Source organism: Mesocricetus auratus, unplaced genomic scaffold (genome assembly GCF_017639785.1).
Source record: "Mesocricetus auratus isolate SY011 unplaced genomic scaffold, BCM_Maur_2.0 Super-Scaffold_6731, whole genome shotgun sequence".
In the NCBI taxonomy this organism is placed as follows: domain Eukaryota; kingdom Metazoa; phylum Chordata; class Mammalia; order Rodentia; family Cricetidae; genus Mesocricetus; species Mesocricetus auratus.
Genome location: NW_024429185.1, coordinates 7,096,904 through 7,122,465, shown reverse-complemented (window position 1 = coordinate 7,122,465; position 25,562 = coordinate 7,096,904). Strand labels below are relative to the sequence as shown.

Sequence of the window (25,562 nt, the reverse complement as noted above, 5' to 3'; positions counted from 1 at the left end):
CTCAGTGTCATTGGCATATTGGTTTTAGTGGAATTAATTCCAAAGAAACTCATTTATTTTTTAAAGATCTAATTTAAAGTAGTAAGGACATCAGGTCAGAATAGTTTGTGAATAGGTGAATAACAAAGATGGCTGAAACCATGAAATAGTTAAACAGATTTAAAAATGAGGTTTCAGAAATTATGATTATACTCTGATACTTTTTTTTACATTGTTAAACTTCCCACCAAGTTACTAATTTCGTTTCTAGTGACGTATTTCATGCAAGTGTCTGATACACTTACTACACCATCCATCAGAGTACTCAGTGTTCCTCCTCCTCCCCAAACTCATGGAGAATTGTTGGAGTAAGGAACAAGAGCTTGTGTCTTTGCCTGTTCATGTGAACCCCAGAAAGGGAATTGTTCAGTTGTTTTTCATGTCTGTAGCAGCTGAAACATCTTCTCATGTGTGGGTGTGGAACATAGTTTTCCACAAAGGTCAGGCATCTTGAAGTGAAAATCAAAAGTGCAAAAAAAAAAAAAATTACACAGCCTTCTTCTTGTCTCAATCCCCCAGTGCTGACAGCTGCATGTGTTTTTGTATCTCTGTTTCTAGTGTTTTTCTTACATGATGCCGACATTATTTGAAATCGGTAGAGGACACAAAAAATAGTCTTTTAGTTTCTGCCTGTTTCCATATAAAAGTAGAGCTCATCTAATTTTCCATAGCTTTAGGTTCTGTAAGCCCTTAACAAAATCTAATCTTTTCTAGGGACAGAGGATCGGATGCATCCTGGAAGAATGATCAGGAACCACCTCCAGAAGTTAGTAGGAACCTTTTTTACTTAATAATTCAAAAAGCAGCACATGCCTTAATCATACACATTGTTAACTAATTCCAACTTATTTACCTTATAATTCTCATTTTTATCAACTTTGTTGGTAGATGTTATTACATAAATTGAGTTTATTCTTAAGTTTAGTGAATGTGTGGTACATGATAGCATTTGCTGTAATGCATTTAATAAGTTGATATTTGGGGTTGGGGATAGAGTCATGGCAACTGCCAACTCTTACTTCCTAATGCTTGTGTAATGCAGTTACTCTTTTGAAACTATCCCTTGATTTTATGATTTGTGTTCATGTCACTGGTACCTTAGTCTTATCTCCTAAGGTGGGCTAATAATTTAATCTGTCTAGAGCTGTGTAATTTATTTTTGAATTGCATGCAAATGTGTCAAGATTGGTCCCACTCCAGGTGAACAGTTGGGTGTTCTAAAGATTTTAGTGTTGTGGCTTTGATTTAATTGGAGATTTAATTTCAGGTTTATACCTACTTAAGGAGATTTTACATACACTGATCACTTAGCTCAGGGTATTAGTCTGTTTTGGTATATACCGAGATGTTGTCTAGTGATGTTGATATCTACTCAAGTTCTCTGTTATGCTTAGAGCATCTTCACAATGACATTACATGTTTGAAAGTGTTTGGTCCTTTATTCAAGTCTTAAAACTGATCATGTTAAACCTTGTTTTAGGTCTGAAGATTAAAGTTAATAATTTTGCTAATGTTACATTCTTGTGAAATTGGTTTGGTTTGATTTGATTGTTTTTACAGAAATAAATCCCATATGCTGTATGATTGGGGGGGCAGTGGTGGTAGACTATCTCATGAAAAATGTTTGGATTTAATTTTATACAGTCCTTAATGACATTTTATAGTCCAGGACAATTCTCTAATTTTACTCCATGGTAAAATTCTGGATGTACATAAAAGACCTAAAGATTTCTAGATTTCTTAAATCTCATCTTTATCTACAATTCTGATGTATATATGAAAAATTTATAGTTGACTTAAGTATTCCATGAATACAAAATTGAATTTGTAAAAGAAAAATGATTTTAAGAGATAGCAAAATTTACTCAAAGCAAACTTTAAAGCTGCTTCCAATGAATTTTTCTGATTCTGCTGTAGGAAAGAGAAGCTTTGGTTTGCCTTCCAGAGCATTTTTGCTTCTATATATTCTGTTTTGTCTTTTTTTTTACTATATGCATATTATTCCCATTCCCTGTTCTGCTAGCAAGTCTTCCTTTTCTACTTTTTCCTTACCCAGCCCCACACTCCTCTTAACACAAAGTCATAGTATTTGTTGTATTACTTGTTGTAAAGAATGAAATTTGAGATTTTGACAAGATTAACGGACAAAATGTGTGTCTGATTTTGAGTGATGGAATGATGTCTTTGATTTGATTTTGGATCTGGTGATGGGTAAAAATAGCTTAGTCTTCATTACTGTTTTCTTTGACAGTTGGCGTGACAATGAATCTTAAATCTAAGTGGGAAGTTAGGTTTCTGGCCAGGGAACATGTATTCTATATTTTAAGATTGCTCATTTTTGGCATTTTAAAGTTATTTATCTGACGCTTTCTAAGAATTAAATAGGCAAATTTTTAAAAAGGAAAATTTTAGGTAGCCAGCTTATTAAACTAATTAGGGCTTAAAAACCGACCAACAAACAAAAGCACAGTTTTTTCTGTTGTTACTTTAGATATTAATGAACATATTAATAGGTAGCATTAAGCTGAAATGAGCAACCTTTTCTCGGGGTTAGTAGGTAAGTAGTAGCTTGAGCTTCACCTGCAAGTGCCTACTGTTCCGTCAGCAAACAAGTGACAGTTGAATTTCTACTTTTATCTGCAAGGCCTTGGATTTCAGTGATGATGAAAAAGAAAAAGAAGCCAAACAGAGGAAAAAATCTCAGATTCAAGGGCGGAAAAAGCTCAAGTCAGAATTGAATGAATCAAGTGAGTATATTGTTTTTGTATAGTCATTTTTGGTTTTTACAAATATGCAAGCAAAAATAACAGAAAACATCTGGATCATCCTCCCCCCCCATTACACAGCATAGGCTATGTTGAGAACCCCAGGATTACTTGGGTTGTTTGAGCTCAATCTGAAATTGTCTTCTAGGGTAACTGAGTCTGTTAGAGGCAGCTGTGCTTACAGTGTGGTTTCCTAAGAAATAGATTTGCCATTTGCCCATGTTTAGAATTGGTAGTGTGGTACCCACATCACACTGTTTATTTTGACTTTCCCTTTTAAAATCTGTTTTCTCTTCAAGAATTAAACTTTTGAGATAATTGTAGATTCACATATATTTATTCTATGTCCTTTACCCATGTAAAGCTTGCTGTGTCATATCTGTAATTATTGCCGTGATATCCTCAAAGCTTAATATTTCTGTGACCAGAACAGAATGTTCCTTCATTTGTTTTCCAGTTGTGACTCTGCATCTTTTTCACCTCAGTTCATGACAAGTATCTGTGTGTCTGTCTCTCTGTCTATCTTTTTCTGTTCCCTCCTCCCTTCTATCTTATAATGCTAGATAGAGATCAAGGTCAAGACTTTGCACATGCAAGTGCTCTGCCCCTGTGTGGCATTACAGTGCTGCTCTCCATTTCTTTAATGTGATCATTTTAGTAATGTTACATAAGACAGAATCTTGTAGCGTATGACATGAGTGTTTAAAATCACACATTTACTGCTGATCACACTTGCTTGGAAATAAATCCATCTAAGTTTGTAGATTCATAGATTGTTCCTTTTTTTTACAGAGTCCTGTCCTGTGGGGTAAATTAGATCATACATTGTTCCATTAAGGAACATCTGGCTTATTTCCATTTTTGTCAGGAGTAAATCTTCTACTAATATGTTTGTACAGGTTTTCTAAAATAAATTTTCATTTCTGTGGGACAAATGCTAAGCAGGAATGCAGCCTTCTTTCTCAGTCTTGAGGGTAGGTGGGGATGGTACTCCAGTGTTTTGTGGTGTTTGCATGCATTTATGGGTAAATATTTTCTGCCTTGCTGGCCTTTTCTAATCCTTAAGCGTTAAGTTGGGCCTTTTAAATTCATTTTAAATTGAGTTGTCTGTCGTGTCAGTAACTTAAGGAATAGAAATAATTTTAACACTGATCTTGATATAGTAAACCGAATTTTAATTTTGCTTTTATGTGTTTCTGCCATCAAAGGTGAGGATTGTGGTGAAGTGCATCAGAATTGGAATGCTTATCACTCTTCTTCAGAGTATTCAAAAGGCTATCACAACAGAGAATTCACAAGAGGCTTTCCCAGGGGTAGATATCCCCGAGGAAGCCACAGCAGACCTCCACCTCAACAGTTATATAGCTCAGATCATATGGTATCTCAAGAGACTTTGGGATTTCCACCTCAGAGACAAGATAATCCTGTCATGCCCCACTACCCCTATCCCCCTCCTATGTTTGATATGCATAACTTTTCACTGCCTCCCCCACCCCCACCTGTAAGCATGGGGTGGGCTGCACCTAACATGGCCTCTCATCCCTTGCTGAATTTACCATATTCCCTGCCCCCACCACCCCCTCCCCCACCTCCTCCCCCTCCCTCTCCTGGAGAGGGTAATTCTCATTTTGGACCTTACTATTAGGTATATGCTTTTATTTCAGAAAAATGTAAACTGTTCAGATTATATGTTAAAGGTTTTTTTTAAAGGAAAGTATTATTGAGCTAGATCTTTTTAAAAAATTGTAAAATAATAAATGACTCAGTTGAATGTTCATATATATTTTAAATAACTAAGTTCATATATATTTGTACTTGTGTGAAATGGTGTTCATAGGAACAGTTAATCTCATTCTTGGAGAAAAATTCAATTTATGTAATATTTAAGTAAAATGTTGAATCATGTCCTCCACTATTCCCATCCAGTAAGCAACATGCATAGTCGTGGTTATGGAGGAGGTTTTGTCGTGGCTATTAAATATGCCTGTATAATATGCTGCACACTGATTGTCTTTTTAGTATAATCTTAAGATGTTGAAGTCCTACTAAGTGTCTTTAAAATAAAGTATTTTTTATAAACTTGATACTTGGGAGTGATTATGAGTGCAAGAATTCCTTAAACGTACTTTCCTTAAGCAAGTTAAGTGTGGAGAAGCAAGATACATACTATGGACAGAAGCTCTTGCTAGCAGGTTAGGGTGAACTTTGCGTTGACAAACACATTGTCTAGGTCTTCATTGCTTTCACATATGTAGAATGCTCTAGTGGGGAATCACTTGGACATTAAGGTGTGTGGGGGCGTATGTATGTCTTCTCTGTCTGTTCCTAGGCTCTCCAGTATCTGACATGAGTGACATGGCTTATAAATGCATAGTGAATGACCGAATGAATTGAGTTTTTAACTAAATGAGTTGTTTTCTAGCACTGGTGTAAATGCTAAGAGTAATCAAGGAGTTTGGGATCTTGCCTAGTCCTTCACTGAAGTCTCTCCATTCCCACTTATTAACTGAGAAGCCTGTGTGCTCATTAGAGGAACTCATTTACCTGAGGCCACTTAGCTGTTACAGTGACAGTTGAATCCAGGTTTTTTTTCTTCCTCAGTACTTTCTGCTCAGCTGGTGCTTCCTAATCTTTCATTCCCTGACATCCTTACAATACTGTGTGTGTATAGCACGTGGGGAATTTGCAGATCACTTGTTCCAGGTTTGTCAACGCTGTTTGCATCGAGGTCCCGCTGTACTCCCTACAGCATTTGTGGTAGACAGCTACAGAGCTCTGCCTCGGCATGCAACCACTTCTGAGTCTGTGGGAAAGTGTGCATATCATCTTTATCATGTGGAGTTTCTTCATTATTCTCTAAAGATTTCTCCTTAGGAAGAGCTTTTTAGACTTGGTAGTATGTTTCTGGTTTGTAGAATGTTTTTGGTTGATAGAACTGAGAGTAAGATGGTGTTTGGATTGAAGAGATGGCTTAGCAGTTAAGAGTGCATACTATTTTGGCACAAAATTTCATCTCAATCTGCAAGTATTTCAGGGTAAACACATTACTACAGTTTTCTTGACAATACACTTTGACTTGGGTAAGCTAGTTTGGGTAGCACTGGAGGTGAGGTTGTACCAGTGAGAAAAACTATCTACAAATATCCTTGGCATCTCAGAATTATTTCTTTGAAGTGTTTGTTTTGTAATCAAGCCTTCATCTTTGGAGTAGACCCTGACTACTAATGGTTTTACTGTTCTCCTTCCAATATGAGTGGTTAGTTAGCAATCGGCTGTGGGTGGTATTAGCTGTGGTGCCTTCAAGGAGACCTGACTTCTCATGAAAGAAGCTCTCTGTCAGTGGATGAGCGCCCCGTGATGTGGCTGGAGAAGACTTCCAGCGTTAGGCTGCTAGCTCTTCTGCTTCACTGTGTGAGAAGTTAAGTCTCTTCCCTCGGAAGAGCTGGGAACACTGGACTGCCATTGGTGTAGACGTGGGCACACACCAGAGAAGCTGCTGCGTTTTCCAACATCAGAACTAAAAACATGAATTTGTGGATTTTGGAGCAGTGCACAAGCTAACAGACCAAAGAGAAATGGTGCAGGTTTGTGAAACTCCAACCTGAAAAGAAGGTAAATGTGTTATGTGTTCATCGTTTCTTACTTCAAATAGAAAATCCTTAATCTTTTCCTGCACTAAGTCAGGATAGTCACAGGGTTATATGCAGATAATTGTCTCTCCGGTGAATGGAAGTACTGTTGTTGACTAAGCTGCTATGTTTGTTTTCTTAAGCTGAATTCTGTTTTAGAAAAAAAGATAGTACAGCTCATAGTCATCAGATGTGCACTGACTAGAAACGGCTGTTTGAGGGCTGGAAAGATTAGTGGCTACCATTTGTAGCTCTTCTAGAGGACCAGAGTGTGGACCAGAACCCATGTTTGCTGCTCAAAACCAACTGGAACTCTCATGCATTGATGCCCTCTTCTGGCCTCTTGACATCCACAGACAAATAGTTTTCAACATGTATATTTAAAGAACCGGTGTGAGATTGCCTTTTGAACATCTGGAATAAAAAGCAGCTTGAAATTTTACCAAGGGGCATGCCTTATTTGGCAGTGCACTGCTATAATGGGATGCCACATGCTGGGTAATTTGTATCAAACAAAATGGCACTTTGCTGTGAAAGCCCAATGTCAGGTGCCAACAGCTGGCAAGGGCCTTCTTGCTGCTTTATCACACAGTGACAGCTATTGGGGAGAATGGATGTTTTGTTATCGTACCACTTTATACCATAGGCTTAAGCCCATCTTTGAAGACCCCACTTACCAGTTCTGTTCCAATAACAAATTTCAGCGTGAGTTTGGGAGAGGACGGTCAGACCATAGCAGAACATTGTGTAAAAGTGACTGACAAAGTGCCGAAATGTGTTCATGTCACTCTGTAGTGAGATTGTTAGTAACTGTTCATCAGTGTGAAATGGAGAAGGGACAGAGCCCTAGGAACAGGACTGCACTCCCCCCATTTCTCTGTATGCTTTTTATTCATTCCTTTATGGGTTACCGCTTTTGCTAATAAACACCATTTGCTGAGCATCTGAGTGTTGTCATTTTAGCTTCTAATATGAAAAGGGATTTAAGGCCCCCGTGTTTAAAGTTCTTACTTCATGGAAGCAATATTGTCAAGCACTTTTGTTTTTTTGTTTTTTGTTTTTTAAAAGACCCCAGCTCAGGCATAGTGTACCCTATTGTATCAGTGTATATCATTTATGATTCCTTTGAACAGTACTGACTGGTTTTTATTTGATTTTATGGATTTACACATTTTACTGTGTTGGACTCGTTTTGATGTATCTGTTCTTTCACACAGTATTCCACTGTTGAATTTTCACTATTGAGCACTGTCCTACACTATAGTTTCCCTCATCTCCAAATGAGAAAAATCCGGGAATACAAGCTGAGAAAAGTTACCGTTTGTACCTGTGTTCTTCATTTCCCCATCTTAGTTAAGGTCCTAAAATTTGAGCAAATTCTTTACATAGAGTGCTGTCATTATATACTCTATATCATTAGAACTTTAAAATAGTTGTCATTGCTATAATTATATGCTAGGGACTGGAAGTTAATGCCTTCTTAAATAAGAGCCCTTAAAATTCAAAATTTGACATTTGCAGAATGAATTCATTTTATATTCCTTCTAAAATACATGCTCAGACACTGCTGTTTGACATCAGAGAATACCTCACACACACACATACACACACAATTTTCTCAGTATAGTGTAGGCTGAAAATGTAAAATACAGAAAATCTTACAAAAACGTATTAGGTAATGTTAAAGCTGAGCTATTTATGACAATGCATTCAGTATTCTAAAGGAAATCACAGGGCAGTGTGTCCTTTATAGCCATTGGAGTGCTAGCTAGTCCTATGCTTGTTTTCATTACTTTTTTTATGTATGTGAATATGGATTAGCATGTAACAGACAAGGTTTTATGCAGTTGTATCCTGCGGAGTTAAGAACATACTATAGTTGAAACCAAAGTTGGATTATCTCCAGTATTTTCTAGCAGATATTTGTTTAAAGCTTCTAACAGCAATAGACTCTATACTATTCACCTAAATTGTTGTAGTGAATTAGACATGTACAACTATTTAGTGTCCTGGGAACAAGGTGCAAATTTGAGTATCCATTGGTAAAGGAATATTGCAAATAAAAATGACAATACTCTTTTCTGCAAATTGAATAAAATACCACTGTGTACTCTGTTTCTATGCTACCCATATTTGTTATTTGAAAGCTAGTATGAAAAGCCTCACCATGACATACTGCTCAGTGTTCATTGCCTCTCACTTCTCTTTTGTAAGGTTGATGAAAGGCAAATACATTTTGCACTGCATTACCTTATAGTTCATCTCATTACTTCATCCCCCAAATAGAACAGATTAACCTTGTTCATGTGGTAAAAGCTTTCATTTATGTTGAGGATAGAGGAGCCAAATGTTTTTCCGAACAAGAGCTATGACCTGAAAGATAACAAACTAGAACAGATACAAAGGGATAGAGTCTCTTAGCAGGTACTGCCCATTGAAATTTGGCAAATAGATGATGGTAGTCTGTAGTGTGGCGATGGCAGAGATGGACTAAAATGTTCTCAGTACTAATTACCAATCATTGGGCAAAACCTGTTAGCATACCTCTCTAAAGCTTTTATGGCGCGCCCCTATGACATACAGAAGTGCTGGGGGCCATTTGTTCTTTCCCCCTCCAACAGCCCTTGAAAATATGTGTGATGATGTATCTATCATGCAGTGTTTTGTCTCAGACGTGATTTGGCACCTTCAGACTCAATTATGGAAGCTGCCTCAGTTATAATTCATTCGATGTAGATAATTTTGATGCTTTGGATTTTGACTACAAATGTTGATAAAATTGTTGGTAATCATACAGGTTCAAATGAATTCAGTTCACAAGTTTTTGGCAGAAGTGGATTTTTGTTTTTTGCTTTCTGATGAAGCCATTCTGACCCGACTGAGATGGGACTTCAGCTTAGCTTTGATTTGCCTTCCTTTTGTGATTTTTTTTCTCTCTCATAACTAAAGATGTTCAGCATTTTTGTGTAGCCGTTGGCTCCTAGTACATGTTTGAGAATCTATTCGCAGGTTGTTCAATTTTCCTTTCTTCATTCATCCCCCTCTTTGTCCTTCCCTCCTCTCCATCCCTATCTGTGTCTGGGGGAAGCAAATTCTAACCCAAAATCTCTAGAGTGTCAGGCAAACACTCTACCACTGAGCCATGCCCCCAGCTTGAGTCCTTCAGAGTCTACATGCTAGTCCTCTGCTGGAGGAATGGCTGGTCGGGGTTCTCTCCCCTTCTGTAAGTGGCCTCTTCTCTCTCTTGTTCCTTTTGCCATGTAAAAGCTTTTTAATTTGATACACTTCCAAATGTTAGTTCTCACTTTCATTTTCTGAGCTGTTAAGTGTCCTGCTCAGGAAATCACAATCTGTGCCAGTATCTTGAAGCATTTCTCTTGGTGTCTCGTAGCAATTTAAATTTTTGCATGAAGGCCTTTGCTCCATTTTGAGGTGATTTTTCTTACAGCATAAAAGGTAAGTAATTTTGGTCTTTTATCTGTGCATACTTGGTTTTCCTAACACCATTTATTAAAGAACATGCCTTTTCTCTATAGTTTTTGCCACGTTTTTACAATAATAATTTAAAAATAATTGTCATGGATACCTGACTGTCTGTGAAACCATTTGGGAAACAATGGCATCTTAAAACTTGTGTCTTTACAATATTCACTTTCCACTTCCCCCCTCTTCAACCCACCCCTCTTTTCTGTCCTTTTTTTAAAGGAACTAAAATCCTACTATATGGGTAGATGGACAGAGGGAGACAGTGGTAGAGGGGACGGAGAGGAGAGAAGGGAGGGTGAGAAGCAGAAGAAATACTTGATATCTCAGACATCTAAGAATGCCCAACATGAATGTTTCTTCCTGAAGGGAACTTAATTCTAGACTGTAACTGGAATTCTTTCTTATAAGAAAGGGATACCAGCTTCAGCTTAATACATTTCATTGTCTTTCTCCATGGTTGAGAACTGATCCCAGACAGACTGTGGTAAAGGATGAAACTGAGGCAAGTTCCCAAAGTCTATGGACATTTACAGATGAAAGAAGAAAGGGAGGGAGGGAGGGAGGCAAAGGAAAAGACTTGGAGTATGGGAAATCAGGAAAGTTTCTGGAAGAACAGAAATGGGGGTGAGGCCACTCTCCGGAGCCTGATTGGCCAATGAAGAAGATGTATAAAGTGCTTCCACAAAGAAAGAAATTAACCCTTGGTGTCGTTTACCCAAGAGAGCCTGGTTTTTCAGAAGAGTTCCAGTGGTTCTGCTTTGATCTGAACAAAGGCATCTTCTCTGTTGAATAACCTAGAAGATACAGTATGTAAAAAGGAAGGAGGAATTTGTGTCTTAATGAGTCTTAACGCGAGTTTCACAAGAGAGGAAATTGTTCTCACCATATCGACTCAGAACAGCACACAAAGCCACAAACATTATCAACCTATGTATGCCCACAGGTTTTCAAAATTCTAGGGGTCAGGGGTGGGGAGGGCATTGTCACTTGGTACTTCAAGTAATTGGTCAGCATGTCTTTATAGCATAGATGTGTTGTTCTGAATCAGGCATGAAGATCAAGGTGTGAGATCAAAGCTATGGTTTCAGCTTAGCTTGTAGCCATTAATAACATTGTGAGTTCCAAGTGTTAAGATAAAGCACATGGGTGACCTTCGCAGATTCCATGACAGGTGAGGGTGACTGAGGTGGGAGACAAACATGTCAGACAGACAGAGCTTAGGGAGAAATTTTATTGGGAAGGGGGAAGGAAAGAGAAAAGTAACGAGACAGAGAGGACAGAAGAGGGAGACAGGAAAAGTCCTGTTTGCCCCAGGGGAAGAGTAAATGGGCAGAGGTCTTTCTTTTAAAGGGGTCCTTTGCACCTGGGCTGACCAGGGTACTGCCTAAGTACATACATTCGACCAGGTGACAGGGGCAGGCCAGCATAATTCCTGAATCCTTACTCTAAGTATAGTAGGATTGATTACATTGATTTTCGTAAAGGTCAGTTAATTCTAAACAGCTTGAGTTCACAGCATGGAAGCAGAATACACAGCTGTCAATGATCCCCAGACATGGCATTAGCTTGGTGACTGGTATAGTCAAGCTTGATTGGTAAAAACAAGCTACATACAAACAGTAGCTCTGAGAACAGCCATTCCCACAGAACTACACGATCATACGCAGATTTCCTTTGCCTAGAAGTTGTGCTAACCAACACAACTTTTAGGCAAACCTTTTTACATGAAGTTGTCTGCACTTGATAAGACACCATGGCTATGGCCAGTGTGGACATCCAGCAAGGTCTGTTAGAAAAGATTTCATTTCTTCCTGTAAATGTGACTAGGGCAATTCTGTTGGTGTGCTGATCTTCCACTGTTGCTGTCCTCAGTACTGACCTTCCCTTTGGAGGCTCCTCCAGGGCCAGCTCTGATGGGAGATGTCATTCTGTAAATCTGTCTCTCTTATTGGTTATTGAACAAAGCACTGTTGGCCAATAGGGAAGCAAGATAGGTGGGACTAGGAGTTGAGGAGGATTCTGGGAAAGAGAGACACAGACAGACGCAATGTAGGCCGCCAGAGGAGTAAGAGGTCCCGATCCTTTTCTCCGGTAAGAGAAAAACTTAGATTAACAATTATGCTAGCTAGTAAGAAACAAGCAAATGACCAACAGCTTCATAATTAATATAGTGTCTTGTGTGTTACTTGGGGACTGAAACTGTAGCAGGGTCCAGGTGACTTGCAGGGAAAACTACACGTTACACAGCACTATTAGTGAATATCTAGGCCTAGACAGCCACTGGACTCCCTTATCTAGTCATCCTTTGCTGACTGTTGCCCCAGGGTCTCCTTTGTGTTCCTAAGTATAGAACTTTACATGTGCTGATTCCAGAACAGTACCAGAAGCACAGGTGGCGGTCTGTTTAATGACTGGAGATATTTCTAGGGCATCATAAGCCTATTTTAGTATAGAATTCAGGTCAGTTGTTTCTCAAAACTGACTTAGACCAATAGAAGTGGTTTCACTTTGTTGCTGATCTTCTTTACTCTTTTTGAATGTTTAAATTTGCTTTTAAATTATATATGAAAGTTGTCCATATTTATAGAGCACAGGGTGCTGTATCAGTGTATTCTTTGTGTCATGTCTGAGTTTGGTTCAGACTATCTCCTTGCACATTTATTATTTATGATGCAATCATTTGAGACCCTTTCTGCTACCCCTTTTCACAACATACAGTAGTAATAGTTACCTCTAAGTACTCCAGAACTTTCTGTTCCTGTCTATAATCCAGGTCAAGGTGACCAACCTGTCCTTCTACTCTACCCCTTACTTGTCCCAGCCTCTTGTACTCAGCTTCAGCTCTTCTGTGGTCAATGTTAAGATCAGTGTGCTTGGTCTATTTTGCTTAATGCCATGGGCTGGGACTAGTTTTGAGAGGACTTTATCATCTCTGACATAGAAATCCAGAAAGACTACCCAAACTGCTGTATTTTTAAGGAAACCTCTGGGACAGCTGACATTTAACGATGCCTTCTAGAGTCCTGACCTTTAGAGTTGGTGAAGAATTATGGATGCTATATATATATTGAGCTTCTGGGGGACTTTAAAGGATCAGAGGATGTATTCCAAGAGATTGTTTTTCCCTCCAGATTTTCTCTATTTTGTACAGTAGCTTCAGGATGAGGAAGATTGGAGGCAATACAGTAGATTTACTTGTGAAAATATGAAAAAGAAATATTAGAAAAACTAATCTGTAAGTCTCCTGGAGCAACCACTGGAGGAGTACATATAATTTCTTGTTAATGTTTCTTTTAACGAGTCACCCTAGTAAAGGTGGTTTAGAGTGCCTTTGCACGGTCACCTCCTTGTCTGATGCTAGTGTGCAGCTCTTAGAGTTCACTAGTAGAAACTGCACACAAAAGGACATCAGGCGCCATCATACAATATGTTTGTGTGAGCTATAGTGGGAACAGGAAGTGAGAGTGAGCAGTTCTGCCTTGGGGAGGGACCGGAAGAGGAAGAAGGCAGGGGATTAGTTCACAGAAAACAGGATCCTTGCTGAAAATAAAATAAGTTTGGGAAGCATTGCCAAAATCAAGAGACCAAGAATCCAGACTTGGGGATGCAGTCTTGTATTCCAACTGCAGAGGCCGTGGCAGACGGACCTAGAGTTCAAGCCTGGCCTAGGCTGACTGAGTTCAGTACCTACCTGGGGTACAGAGTTAAGCTCTGTCTCAGTAAATAACCAACAAATAAGTAAGTAAATTTATAAATAAACAAACAAAAAAACCTCATTGAATTTCTCAACAAACCTAAGTGTGGCTGGAATAAGAAAGGTTGAAGATGAAGAAACAAATACCTGAAGTTGGAAAGGACTATAAGAAGTATGACCAGGACCTCTGGGGATCCCAGCTGAGCAGTGAGAATTTATCCAGAAGGAATGAGGAGCCACACACAGATCCACACTGGGTTGTTGACAGGTTTTACTCATGACCTAGAAACATAACTTGCCCAGAGAATGAGATGGGAAGGAAACGAATGAAAGGAGATCAATCAGAAATTATTGAGGAAAGCCTCATAGAGGCGCTGGTGAAGGCTGACTACAGTGATTAAGACGAAGGGACAAGGGTGATAGGAGTTTAGGGGAATGAGAAGAAAGACACAAAAGGACATTCAGGTTTGTGGTTTGAGTTACCAGGTAGGACATCCTTCAGAAGAAAGGGATATATTTTGCATAGGTCTTATTTTAAGCTTCCCAATAATTTCATAAGGTTAAAAAAATGATTATTACCTTACAGGAAAAGAAAAGCAAGGATTTGTAATGGTGTTCTAGGAGGCCTTTTCATGCCCAAAGTAGAACCAGAAACTTCGATCTAAAATTTGCTTCAGTAGAATTTTTTTGCTCTCATGGTTTGTAACTGCGTCTTTTCAGTTGCTAGAGTCTTAGGCCCCTGAATCAAAGCAACGCAAAATGGAGAAACAATAAAGACTGCCTTTTCCTCTTACCATGTGTTTTCACATTGAGAGCGAAGAGCGGCGATTAAAGTAGAAAACTGGCCGATTTTCCAGAATTTCAGAAGTCAGTCTATGAATTAAATATTTTATATGAGTCCTTAGCCACCAAAGCAAGTCACTCACTGTCGGTGATGGCTAGTCTTGGTTGTCAACTTGTCACACTTGAGAAAAGGGAACCCCAGCTGAAGGGCAGCCTCCATTAGATAGATAGGCTGCCTCCATTAGATAGGCTGCCGTGTGTATTAGATGGGGAGCGTTTGTGCTAACTGATGGAGGAGGTTCCAGTCCGCTGTGACTGGTATCATTCCTAGGCAGGTGGGCTGCCTGAGTGAGAAAGGGAGCAGCATGTGAGTGTGTGAGCAGTGCTCCTCCATGGTGTCTGCTCCGAGTTTCTGCTCGAACTCCTGCCCTGCCCTCCTTCAATGAACTGTAACCAGTGAGATGAAATAAGCCTTTTCTTCCCCAAGTTGCTTTTATCGCAGCGGCAGAACACCATCCGCTTCTCCCATGTCTCCCCTCCTCGCTTGGCTGATATGCTTCATTTTGTTCATCATCATGTTGGTATTATGTGTAGAAGAATGTACTTGGCACTTGGCACTTCCGAGAAGAGACTAGCAGCAGTCAGTGATGCCCAGACTCTTCCAAATAAATTTAGGTAAAGGAGTTTTCTTAGGAGTCTTCAGAAAGTAATTTCCGGGATTTACCTTAAATGTTTTATTCTGTCAATAACTGAAAAGGAATATAAAGCCTAGTTACTGTCCAGGGAGAAGTGGACTCAGACAGCTCCACAATATAAGGGTTTAATCTGTTTTTCCAAATATGACTCAATCTCCTGAGGTTGTTGTTCTGCAGGAAAAAAATAAATGATTGTGTATACACACATGGAGACCAAAGGACAACCGGATGGCATCAGTTATTTCCTTCCACCTTTAAGTGGGTACAGAGATTGTGGTGGTCAGTTTCTAGGACTGCAAATGAAAGCATCTGTGTTATGAGGTGAGCAGAGGCCATCAGTGGTGGGCTCCTAAAATGTATACTAGAGTCTAATGTGATGGAAACACATCAGGAAAAACCCAAAGCAAAAGTGAAAGGCAGCTTCAAACCCATCCTTTCATTCCAGAAGTAACACTGAAACACAGACACTCCACTTTGGCTGACTCTCAAAGGTGCAGACCAGGAGGAGAACAGACCCTACTCCTTCACTCTTCAAGTTAAGATGCTGTATGCAGCAGCTGCCATAGGAGCCTGGCAATGTACTGCAGCAGTTTCACAATCCAAATTAACGACCACTGTGTCTGCACAGAAAACAGGGAGGATGCTACGCACATTACATTTGCAGTAAGAAAGGGCAAAAGCAATGCACGTGTTGCACCTAGGCATTTAAAAAACACAGTGTTTGAATGATTTTCATTTCGTGTGGGATCAGGAGACCAGGCATGCGTTATTGTCCATTCAGACCTAAACATGTTATAGATTCTTCTCAGACTTGTCAAGGACAAAAAGTAACTTCTAAATATATGTCGAGTGTGAGATGACTCTGAGAGATACCTCTCTGTTAAAGGAAGGCAGGTTTTAACTTCTTACAGAAGACTGTCCCCTTCCATCAGTAGAGTTCACAGAAAGATGTTCCACTGTGCCGTCTAGGTTCTGCAAGACAGAGCTGCATCATTATCTCCTTCTTGCAAGCACCTGCATGCCTTATCTGTATCTATCAAATAACTCACAAACAAGCACTAACTGTGCAATCAGGCTACTTTTTTCTTCTGAGATGAACTGAAATGCTTTGTTTCTTTTTCCTCCAAATAAGTAAGTAACAAGTATGGGTCATCATTTCAGTATAGCCAAGCAGAATTATATTTGTATTTTTAGAGCATGACTTTAACTAGTTCATCTTGAGTTAATTTGTGGCATGAGTTTCCTATGCAGTCTGTGTTGTCATAAACAATGTGAAGGTAAATGGGAATGAGGAAAGAGAACTATTCTTGAGTTGTATGTGAACGTAGTTTAGTCTAGCTGTATTCTCTCATGCCTGGCAAGACTGTTTTCACTGGGGCAGGCTTTGCAAAAAGGGGAAAGAAAGCACTAAGCCCTATTCCTTTGTGTAGCTTGGCTTGGTTCAATTAAAACAGACATGCTTTCAAATGCACAAGTACAGATAGGGAGTTTTAAATAATTTGTCAATATATATAGTTAGATGTGGGGAGAGAAAGGAGAAAACAGGAAATTGGGTCCAGTTTCAGTAAGGGACACTAATGGAGGTGGAGTTGGGCCACTAATTCTTCTCTCATAATGTGCTAACCTAAATGAGAAAGAATCCAAAGGTCTCATTGAATGACTGCTGAATGGATGAATGATAGAACAAATTAGGCAGTACAGTGTTGTCTGTGTTATTTTGACTGGATAAACCTTAAGAATATATCATATAACACCTTGTCCATCAGAGGCCATGCTGGTACCCAGAACTCCAGACAATCACCCCCTCACACCCACAGACCACCAATAATCCCTCAGTGCTGCTCAATCTACCCCCAATCACTCCTGCTCTCCTCATCACCATATCATGGCCCATGACTGTGTTGGGGGTCCCTGGCCCAGCAGAGGCCATGCAGGCCACCAGAATGCCAGGATTTTCTCAGTGCCTGCCCAGCCCACCCCAACCAGCTCATTGTCAAGGTATCCCATCTGCCAGCTCCTGCAGCGGCACACCCTGCTTGACCAGAGGTCACAGCAGCTAACAGAACCACAGGTAATCTTTCCCACCCAAGCACTGTCCCTACTCACTGCCCAACTAGCCTTCTTCCAATCGCTCCACCCCTCCCTGTCACCATGTCCCGGCCCCATTTCCTGCGGAGGAGTCTCCATCGCAATAGATGCTACACCAACTGCCAGAACTCCTGCTCCTAACTGTGGCTGAACCCATGCTTAACCAAAGGTCACCCAGGCCATTAGAAGTTCAGCCCCAAACTTGGGTGGAGACCCACTGTTCAACCACAGGCCACTCCTGCCAGAATACCAAAGAGGATAAAGAAACCAAGGAAGAAAGCATCCATCCAACAAAGACAAACTCAGAAATGGGCACCTAGACCTATAATTACCCCAGATACAGATGCCTAGAGGCCAATGTAAGAACATAATCAACAAAAGCCAGGGCAATTGTCACCACCAGAGCCAAGATATTATAGTACAGCAAGCCCTAACTATTCTAACACAGCTAAAGTACAAGAAAACTACCTTAAATGTGACTTTATGAAGAAGATAGAGGTCCTGAAAGTGGAAACGAATAAATCCCTTAAGGAAATTAAGAAAAATAAAACAAAAATTGAAGAAAATAACTAAATTCCTTAAAGAAAGGCAAGCAGCCAAGAAAAAAAATGAACAATTAAAGGAAACAAACAAAACTGTTCAATACATGAAAAATGGAAATAGAAGCAAAAAGCAAAAAACAAAACAAAACAAAAACACCCAAAACCAAAGAAGCAACAACAAAAACCCCACAAACTGAGGGAAATCTGGAAATGGAAAAATCTAGGTAAGCAAACAGGAACTACACACACACAAGAGATGGAGGAGAGAGAATCTTGGGCGTTGAAGATACAATAGAAAGAAATAGATTCATCAGTCAAAGAAAACGTTAAATCTAAAAAAACCCTGACACAAAACATAGGAAGTCTGGGATATCATGAAAAGACCAAACCTAAGAATAATAATAGTAGAAGAGGAGGAGGAGGAGGAGGAGGGGAAGGAAGAGGAGGAAGAGGAAGAAGAATTATTTCAGTTCAAAGGCCCAGAAAATGTTCATAACAAAAATCAGAAGAAAATTTCCCTAACCTAAAGAAGGACACATCTACAAAGGTAGAAGAAGCTCACAGAACACCAAATAAGATTGGACCAGAAAAGAATGTCCCTTTGCCACATAATCAAAACATTAAACATACAGAACAAAGAAAGAACATTAACAGCTGAAAGGGAAAGAGAGCAAGTAACATGTGAAGACAAACCTATTAGAAGAACACCTAATTCTCAGTGGAGACTCTAAAAGCCGGAAGGGCCTGGACAGATATTCTATAGACTCTAAGAGACCATAGATGCCAGCCCAGACTAGTATATTCAGTAAAACTGTCAATCTCTGTAGATGAACAAAACAATTCCATAATACAGTAAAACTGAACAATAATTATCCACAAATCTAGCCCTATTGAAGGTATTAGAAAGAGAATTCCAACCGGAATTCACAGGAAATGAATAATCTCACACCAGCAAAACCAAAAGAAGGGAAACACATGCACACATGCACACACACACACACACACACACACACACACACACACACTATCACCAACAACAACAACAAAATAACAGGAATTAACAATTATTGGTCATTGAAATTTCATAATCTCAATGAACTCATTTCCCCAATAAAAAGACACAGACTAACAGAATTAATGTGAAAACAGGATCCATCCTTCTATTACATGTAAGAAACACACTTCAACATCAATGACAGACATTACCTTAGAGTAAAGGGTTGTAAAAATTTTTTTCCAAGCAAATGGACCAAAGAAACAAGCTCATATATCTGTTTTAATATCTAGCAAACTAGATACCAACCCAAAATTTACCAAAAGAGATGGTGAAAGACAACTCATACTCATCAAAGAAGAAAATACAGAAAATGATCTTTTGATCTTAACATCTGTGCCCCAAATGTAAGGGCTCCCACGCTTGCAAAGGAAACATTACTAAACCTTAAATTAAGTGGGAGACTTTAATACCCCACTCTCAACAATGGGCAGGTCATTCAGACAGAAACTAACAGAGCTAACATGTGCTATAACTCAAATGGACCTTACATATCTACAAAACACAAAAGAATACACCTTCCTCTCAGTACCTCATAGAATCTTCTCCAAAACTGACTACATACTCAGTCACAAAGCAAGTCTCACAGATAAAATAAAATTAAAATAACCCCCTACATCCTGCCAGAGCAACACGGATTAAAGCTGTGTTTCAACAACAACAGAAACAGAAAGCATACAAAATCATGAAAACTGAACAACTTTCTACTGAGTTACCACTTGGTCAAGGCAGAAATCAATAAAGAAATTAAAGACTATAAAATTCAATGAAGATCAATACACAATATGCCCTAACTTATGGGTCACAGAGAAACCAATGCTAAGAGATATTATACTAGCAACTTAACAGAGCACTTGAAAGCTCTAGAACAAAAAGAAGCAAGTTCACCCAATAGGAGTAGATGTCAGGAAATAATCAAACTGAGGGCTGAAATTAATAAAAGAAAAACAAAGAAAACAATGCAAGGAATTGATACAAGAAAGAATTGGTTTTTGAGGAAATCAACAAGATGGACAAATCATTATCCAAACTAAATAAAAGAAGAAGAGAGAACATTCAAACTAACAAAATCAGAAATAAAAAGAGGGATATAACAACAGACACCAAGGAAATCTGGAGACTCATTAGGTCATACTTTAAAAACCTGTACTCCACAAAATTGAAAAATCTAAAACAAATAACTCATTCTCTAAACACATACGATTTACCAAAGTTAAATGAAGGTCATATAAACAATTCAAATACACCCATAATCCCAGCAGCTGATGGGAGTAGATGCAGAGACCCACTGTCAAACACTAGTCGGGACCAGGTGAGGAAAGATTTTAGGAACCAAAGGTTTTGAGAGTACCATGAGAACACTGGCCCACAGAATCAACTAAGCAGAGCTGATAGGGGCTCACAGAGAAGGAATGAATAACCATGGAGACTGCATGGGACTGTGCTAGGTCATGTGATGTGATGTGATGGTTGTTTAGTTTGGTGTTTCTATGGGACTCGTAATAGTCGGAGTGGGGATAGCTCTAACTCTTTTGTTTCTTTTCTATTTTTTTGTTGTTTTTGTTTTTGAGACAGGGCTTTCCTGTATTTCTTTGGTGGTTGTCCTGGAACTCTATCTGTAGACAAGACTGACCACGAACTCACAGAGATCCACCTGCCTTTGCCTTCCCAGTTCTGGGATTAAAGGCATGAGTCACTAACGCACTGCTATCTCTGACTCTTTTGCCTGCTCTTGGGACCCTTTTCCTCCTCTTGTGTTGCCTCATCCGCTTTGATATGAGGATTTGTGCCCAGTCTTTTTTTTTTTAATATTTTATTTTCCAGTTTAAATTTAGATAAGAAACGAGGTTGCTTCACAAGTCAGTTCCAGGTCCCGCTCTCATTCCCTCCCCTCCTCCTGTGCCCTCCCCCCACCCCCCCGTTATCCCCTCATTCCCCCAGGGAGGGTGAGGCCCTCCATGGGGGTGTCCATAGTCTGTCATTTCATATAGGGCAGGGCCTAGACCCTTCCCCAAGAGTTCAGGGTGAGAGTGCACCTCACATTGTTCTATGGGAGTCCAAAGTCCGTGTGTATACCTGGGATGGGTGCTGATCTGCTGCCCAAGGCTCAATAGATTACCTAGGCCTCCTCACTGACACCCAGATTCAGGGGGGTCTTGATCAGTCCCATGCTGGATTCCTGGGCTGATGCCTGGGATTCATGAGTTAACCTTTGTCTGGTCAGCTGTTTCTGGGGGTTAAACCAGCCCAGTCTTAATCCCTTTGATCATCAGTCCTCCCTCTCTGTTACTGGCTTTCTTGAGCTCAGCTCAGTACTTAACCAAGGGAGTCTGCCTCTTCTTCGATCAGCCACTAAATGAAGTTTCTGTTTCCCAGACTCTCTGGCCATAGGATTGTAGGCTGGCACTCCCCAGATCTATGTCTAAAATCCATATATGAGAGAGTACATGCCATGTTTCTCTTTTTGTGACTGGGTTACCTCACTCAGGATGGTTTCTTTTAGTGTCATCCATTTGCCTGCGAATCTCATGATTCCATTATTTTTTTCTGCTGAATAGTACTCCATTGTGTAGATGTACCACATTTTCTCTATCCACTCTTTGGGTGAGGGACATCTAGGTTGCTTCCAAGTTCTGGCTATTACAAATAAAGCTGCTATGAACATAGTGGAACAGACATCTTTGTTGTATGAATGGGCATCTTTTGGATATATGCCTAAGAGTGGAGTTGCTGGGTCTTGTGGTAGGTTTATTGCCATTTTTCTGAGGAATCTCCATACTGCTTTCCAAAGTGGCTGAACCAGTTGGCACTCCCACCAGCAATGGAGGAGTATCCCCCCTTTCACCACATCCTCTCCAGCATAAATTGTCATTGGTATTTTTGATTTTAGCCATTCTGACAGGAGTGAGATGGTATCTCAGAGTTGTTTTGATTTGCATTTCCCGGATGGCTAAGGATGTTGAGCACTTTCTCAAGTGCCTCTCAGCCATTTTAGACTCCTCTATTGAAAACTCTCTATTTAGTTCTGCAGCCCACTTTTTAATGGGGTCCTTTGGTGTTTTGGAGACTTGCTTCTTGAGTTCTTTGTAAATTTTGGAGATCAACCCTCTGTCAGATGTGGGATTAGTGAATATTTTTTCCCATTCTGTGGGCTGCCTTTTTGTCTTGCTGACTGTGTCCTTTGCCTTACAGAAGTTTCTCAGTTTCAGTAGGTCCCATTTATTAATTGCTGATCTCACTGTCTGTGCTACTGGTGTTATGTTCAGGAAGCTGTCTCCTGTACCAATTCGTTCAAGGGTACCTCCCACTTTCTCTTCTAAGAGGTTCAGTGTGTCTGGATTTATGTTGAGGTCTTTGATCCATTTGGACTTAAGTTTTGTGCATGGAGATAAACATGTATCAATCCGCATTCTTCTACATGCCAGTCTCCAGTTATGCCAGCACCATTTGTTGAAGATGCTTTCTTTATTCCATTGTATATTTTTAGCTTCTTTGTCAAAGATCAGATGTTCGTACGTGTGTGGGTTAATACCCGGGTTTTCAATTCAATTCCGTTGGTCTACCTGTCTATTTTTGTGCCAATACCAAGCTGTTTTCAGGACTATAGCTCTATAGTAGAGCTTGAGGTCAGGGATGGTGATGCCTCCAGACGTTGCCTTGTTGAACAGGGTTGTTTTGGCTATCCTGGGTCTTTTGTTTTTCCATACAAAATTGATTATTGTTCTTTCAAGGTCTGTGAAGAATTGTGCTGGGATTTTAATGGGGATTGCATTGAATCTGAGATTGCTTTTGGCAGGATTGCCATTTTTACTACATTGATCCTACCTATCCAAGAGCATGGGAGATCTTTCCATTTTCTGAGGGCTTCTTTAATTTCTTTCTTTAAAAATTCAAAGTTCTTACGATACAGGTCTTTCACTTGTTTGGTTAGCGTTACCCCAAGGTATTTTATGTTGTTTGTGGCAATTGTAAAGGGTGATGTTTCTCTGATTTCTCTTTCAGCCCTTTTATCATCTGTATATAGTAGGGCTACTGATTTTCTTGAGTTGATCTTGTAGCCTGCCACTTTGCTGAAGGTGTCAATCAGCTGTAAGAGTTCCCTGGTAGAGTTCTTTGGGTCATTGATGTAAACTATCATATCGTCTGCAAACAGTGAAAGTCTGACCTCTTCCTTCCCAATTTGTATCCTCTTGATCCCCCTTGGTTGTCGTATGGCAATAGCTAGAACTTCAAGTACCATGTTGAAAAGGTATGGAGAGAGTGGACAGCCTTGTTTTGTTCCTGATTTTAGAGGAATTGCATTGAGTTTCTGTCCATTTAGTTTGATGTTGGCTGTTGGTTTACTGCATATAGCTTTTATTATGTTTAAGTATGTTCCTGTTATCCCAGATCTCTCCAAGATCTTTATCATGAAGGGGTGTTGGATTTTGTCAAAGGCTTTTTCAGCATCTAGTGAGATGATCATGTGATTTTTGTTTTTCAGCTTGTTTATATGGTGGATTACGTTGATGGATTTTCGTATGTTGAACCATCCCTGCATCCCTGGGATGAAACCTACTTGATCGTGGTGAATGATTGTTTTGATGTGTTCTTGGATCCGATTTGCCAGTATTTTATTGAGTATTTTTGCATCAATGTTCATGAGGGATATTGGTCTGAAGTTCTCTTTCTTGGTTGTATCTTTGTGTGGCTTGGGGATCAAGGTTATTGAAGCCTCATAGAAAGAGTTTGGCAAAGACCCTTCTGCTTCTATTGTGTGGAACACTTTGAGAAGAATTGGTATAAGCTGTTCTTTGAATTTCTGGTAGAATTCTGCACTGAGGCCATCTGGACCTGGACTTTTTTTGGTTGGGAGACTTTTGATGACAGCTTCTATTTCCATAGGGGTTATAGGTCATTTAAATTGCTTATCTGTTCTTGATTTAGTTTTGGCAAATGGTAGCTGTCCAGGAAGTCATCCATTTCCTTTAAATTTTCGAATTTTGTGGAGTACAGGTTTTCAAAGTATGACCTAATGATTCTCTGGATTTCCTCAGAGTCTGTTGTTATGTCCCCCCTTTCATTTCTGATTTTGTTAATTTGCGTGTTCACTCTCTGCTGTTTGGTAAGTTTGGACAAAGGTTTGTCTATCTTGTTGATTTTCTCAAAGAACCAACTCTTCATTGCATTGATTCTTTGTATTGTTTTCCTGGTTTCTACTTTATTGATTTCAGCCCTCAATTTGATTATTTCCTGGAATTGAAGTCCACTCATTTCTGCAGGACTATCTAAATCCAAGGCAGAAAGAAGAAATCTGTGTCCTCAATGGAAAATTGCAGTGAGAGCTTGGTGTACCTGGACTCCTAGACCGAAGGCACAGGTTCAAGCAGCCAGCTCTGGGCACAGTCTGACCATAGCAAGTGAACACAATGGTTTCCACTTTGGGGCTCAGCCATGCCTAACTCTAGACAAAGGAGAACATCTTATTTTTACTTTCCTTTTAGTATTTCATTTTGTGGGAATGATAAAACAAAATTGCCAGGCAGTGTATTAGTTGCCTTACTAAATTCTGTCTGCAAATCAAAAAAAGTTAAAAAGAAAAATAATTATTTCTGACAGAACTTTGTAGCAATATAAAAGGCTGTTTTCTAAAGTCCAGAGATAGCATGAGAAAGAATATTCAGAGTATATGTTTAATACTAAATATTGAGCACATAGTTAAGAATAACAGAACAGGTTCAAAAGCTATAAATTTCAGTTCGTAAGTATTCTTCTTGCTTTGCTCCAATTTCTACTCAGTAGTTTAATTATTGGTAACATTTAGTAAGCATTCAAGGCTATACATTGGGTATTCTTCTAACTGCAATTTAATAGAGAGTTTCTCAATACTTATTAGAATGCTAATATCAAAGAGCTATTCTTAGCTGTGGCTCATAGTGAATAATTTTCCAGTGCTCGCACAGCTAGCAAATTGCAGAGTTGAGACCTACATAAGCTTTTATCTCATTCCAGATCCCATGGCTCAAATCTGAACCTCAGGAGCAACAACCCTGAAGAGCTTCCCATTATGCAACAGTACATACCAGGAATAGCCATGGGGACTATGCAAACCAGTGATTAAAAGGGAGGGGTAGCAATGCCTCTGAGGAATCATCCTATAGCACTGCAAGAATGTAACTTTTAATAATATCAGAATAAAGCAAGATTTTTATTGAGCCTAATGAAAATTTCAACTGCTGCCTTTTGTGTTATTTGGTTCTCTGAGACATGGAATTTCCCAACAAAAATGCTCAACAATTTGTTGAGCTGAAGATATAATTAAAGTGGATTTATTTTATATACAAAAGATTTCCTGGTTATTTATACCAAATCACTAGAATTTTCACAAGTCCCAAGTGGTCACTATGTAAACTGGAAAGTACACTCTACGAGTATTCTGATAGGAGCCCTCATACTGACATCATTCAGAAATAGAAACACTTAATCTCATTACATTGATTATTCTTTTTTTGATTTTCTAAATGTAATTTAGAAACAAGCTTGTTTCACATGCCAATCCTAGCTCCCTCTCCCTCACCTCCTCTCCCAACCTCCCCACCAGGCCCCCCAGTTCCCCACCCAATCTCCACTCTGATCCCCAGGGAGGGTGAGGCCCTCTATATTGGGTCTCCAGTGACAGTCATTTCATCCAGGGCAGGGCCTATGCACTCCCACAAGAGTCCAGGCTGAGAGAGCATCCCTCATTGTGGGATGAGCACTCAAAGTCTATTTGTACGCCAGTGATAAATACTACGCAAACCCCATAGAT

The 25,562-nt window shown here is 39.6% G+C and overlaps 1 protein-coding gene across 1 annotated transcript in view; it reads left to right on the top strand.

Moving 5' to 3' along the window:
• Window positions 1-4,888, top strand: part of Naf1 (nuclear assembly factor 1 ribonucleoprotein) — a 31,969-nt gene extending 27,081 nt beyond the window's left edge. The window contains exons 6-8 of the mRNA XM_021230184.2: window positions 754-805; window positions 2,684-2,786; window positions 4,013-4,888. Of these exons, the coding sequence (XP_021085843.1) occupies window positions 754-805; window positions 2,684-2,786; window positions 4,013-4,449 (592 nt within the window). The 3' untranslated portion in view covers window positions 4,450-4,888. The remainder of the gene's footprint in view (window positions 1-753; window positions 806-2,683; window positions 2,787-4,012) is intronic.
• Window positions 4,889-25,562: the final 20,674 nt, after the last annotated feature.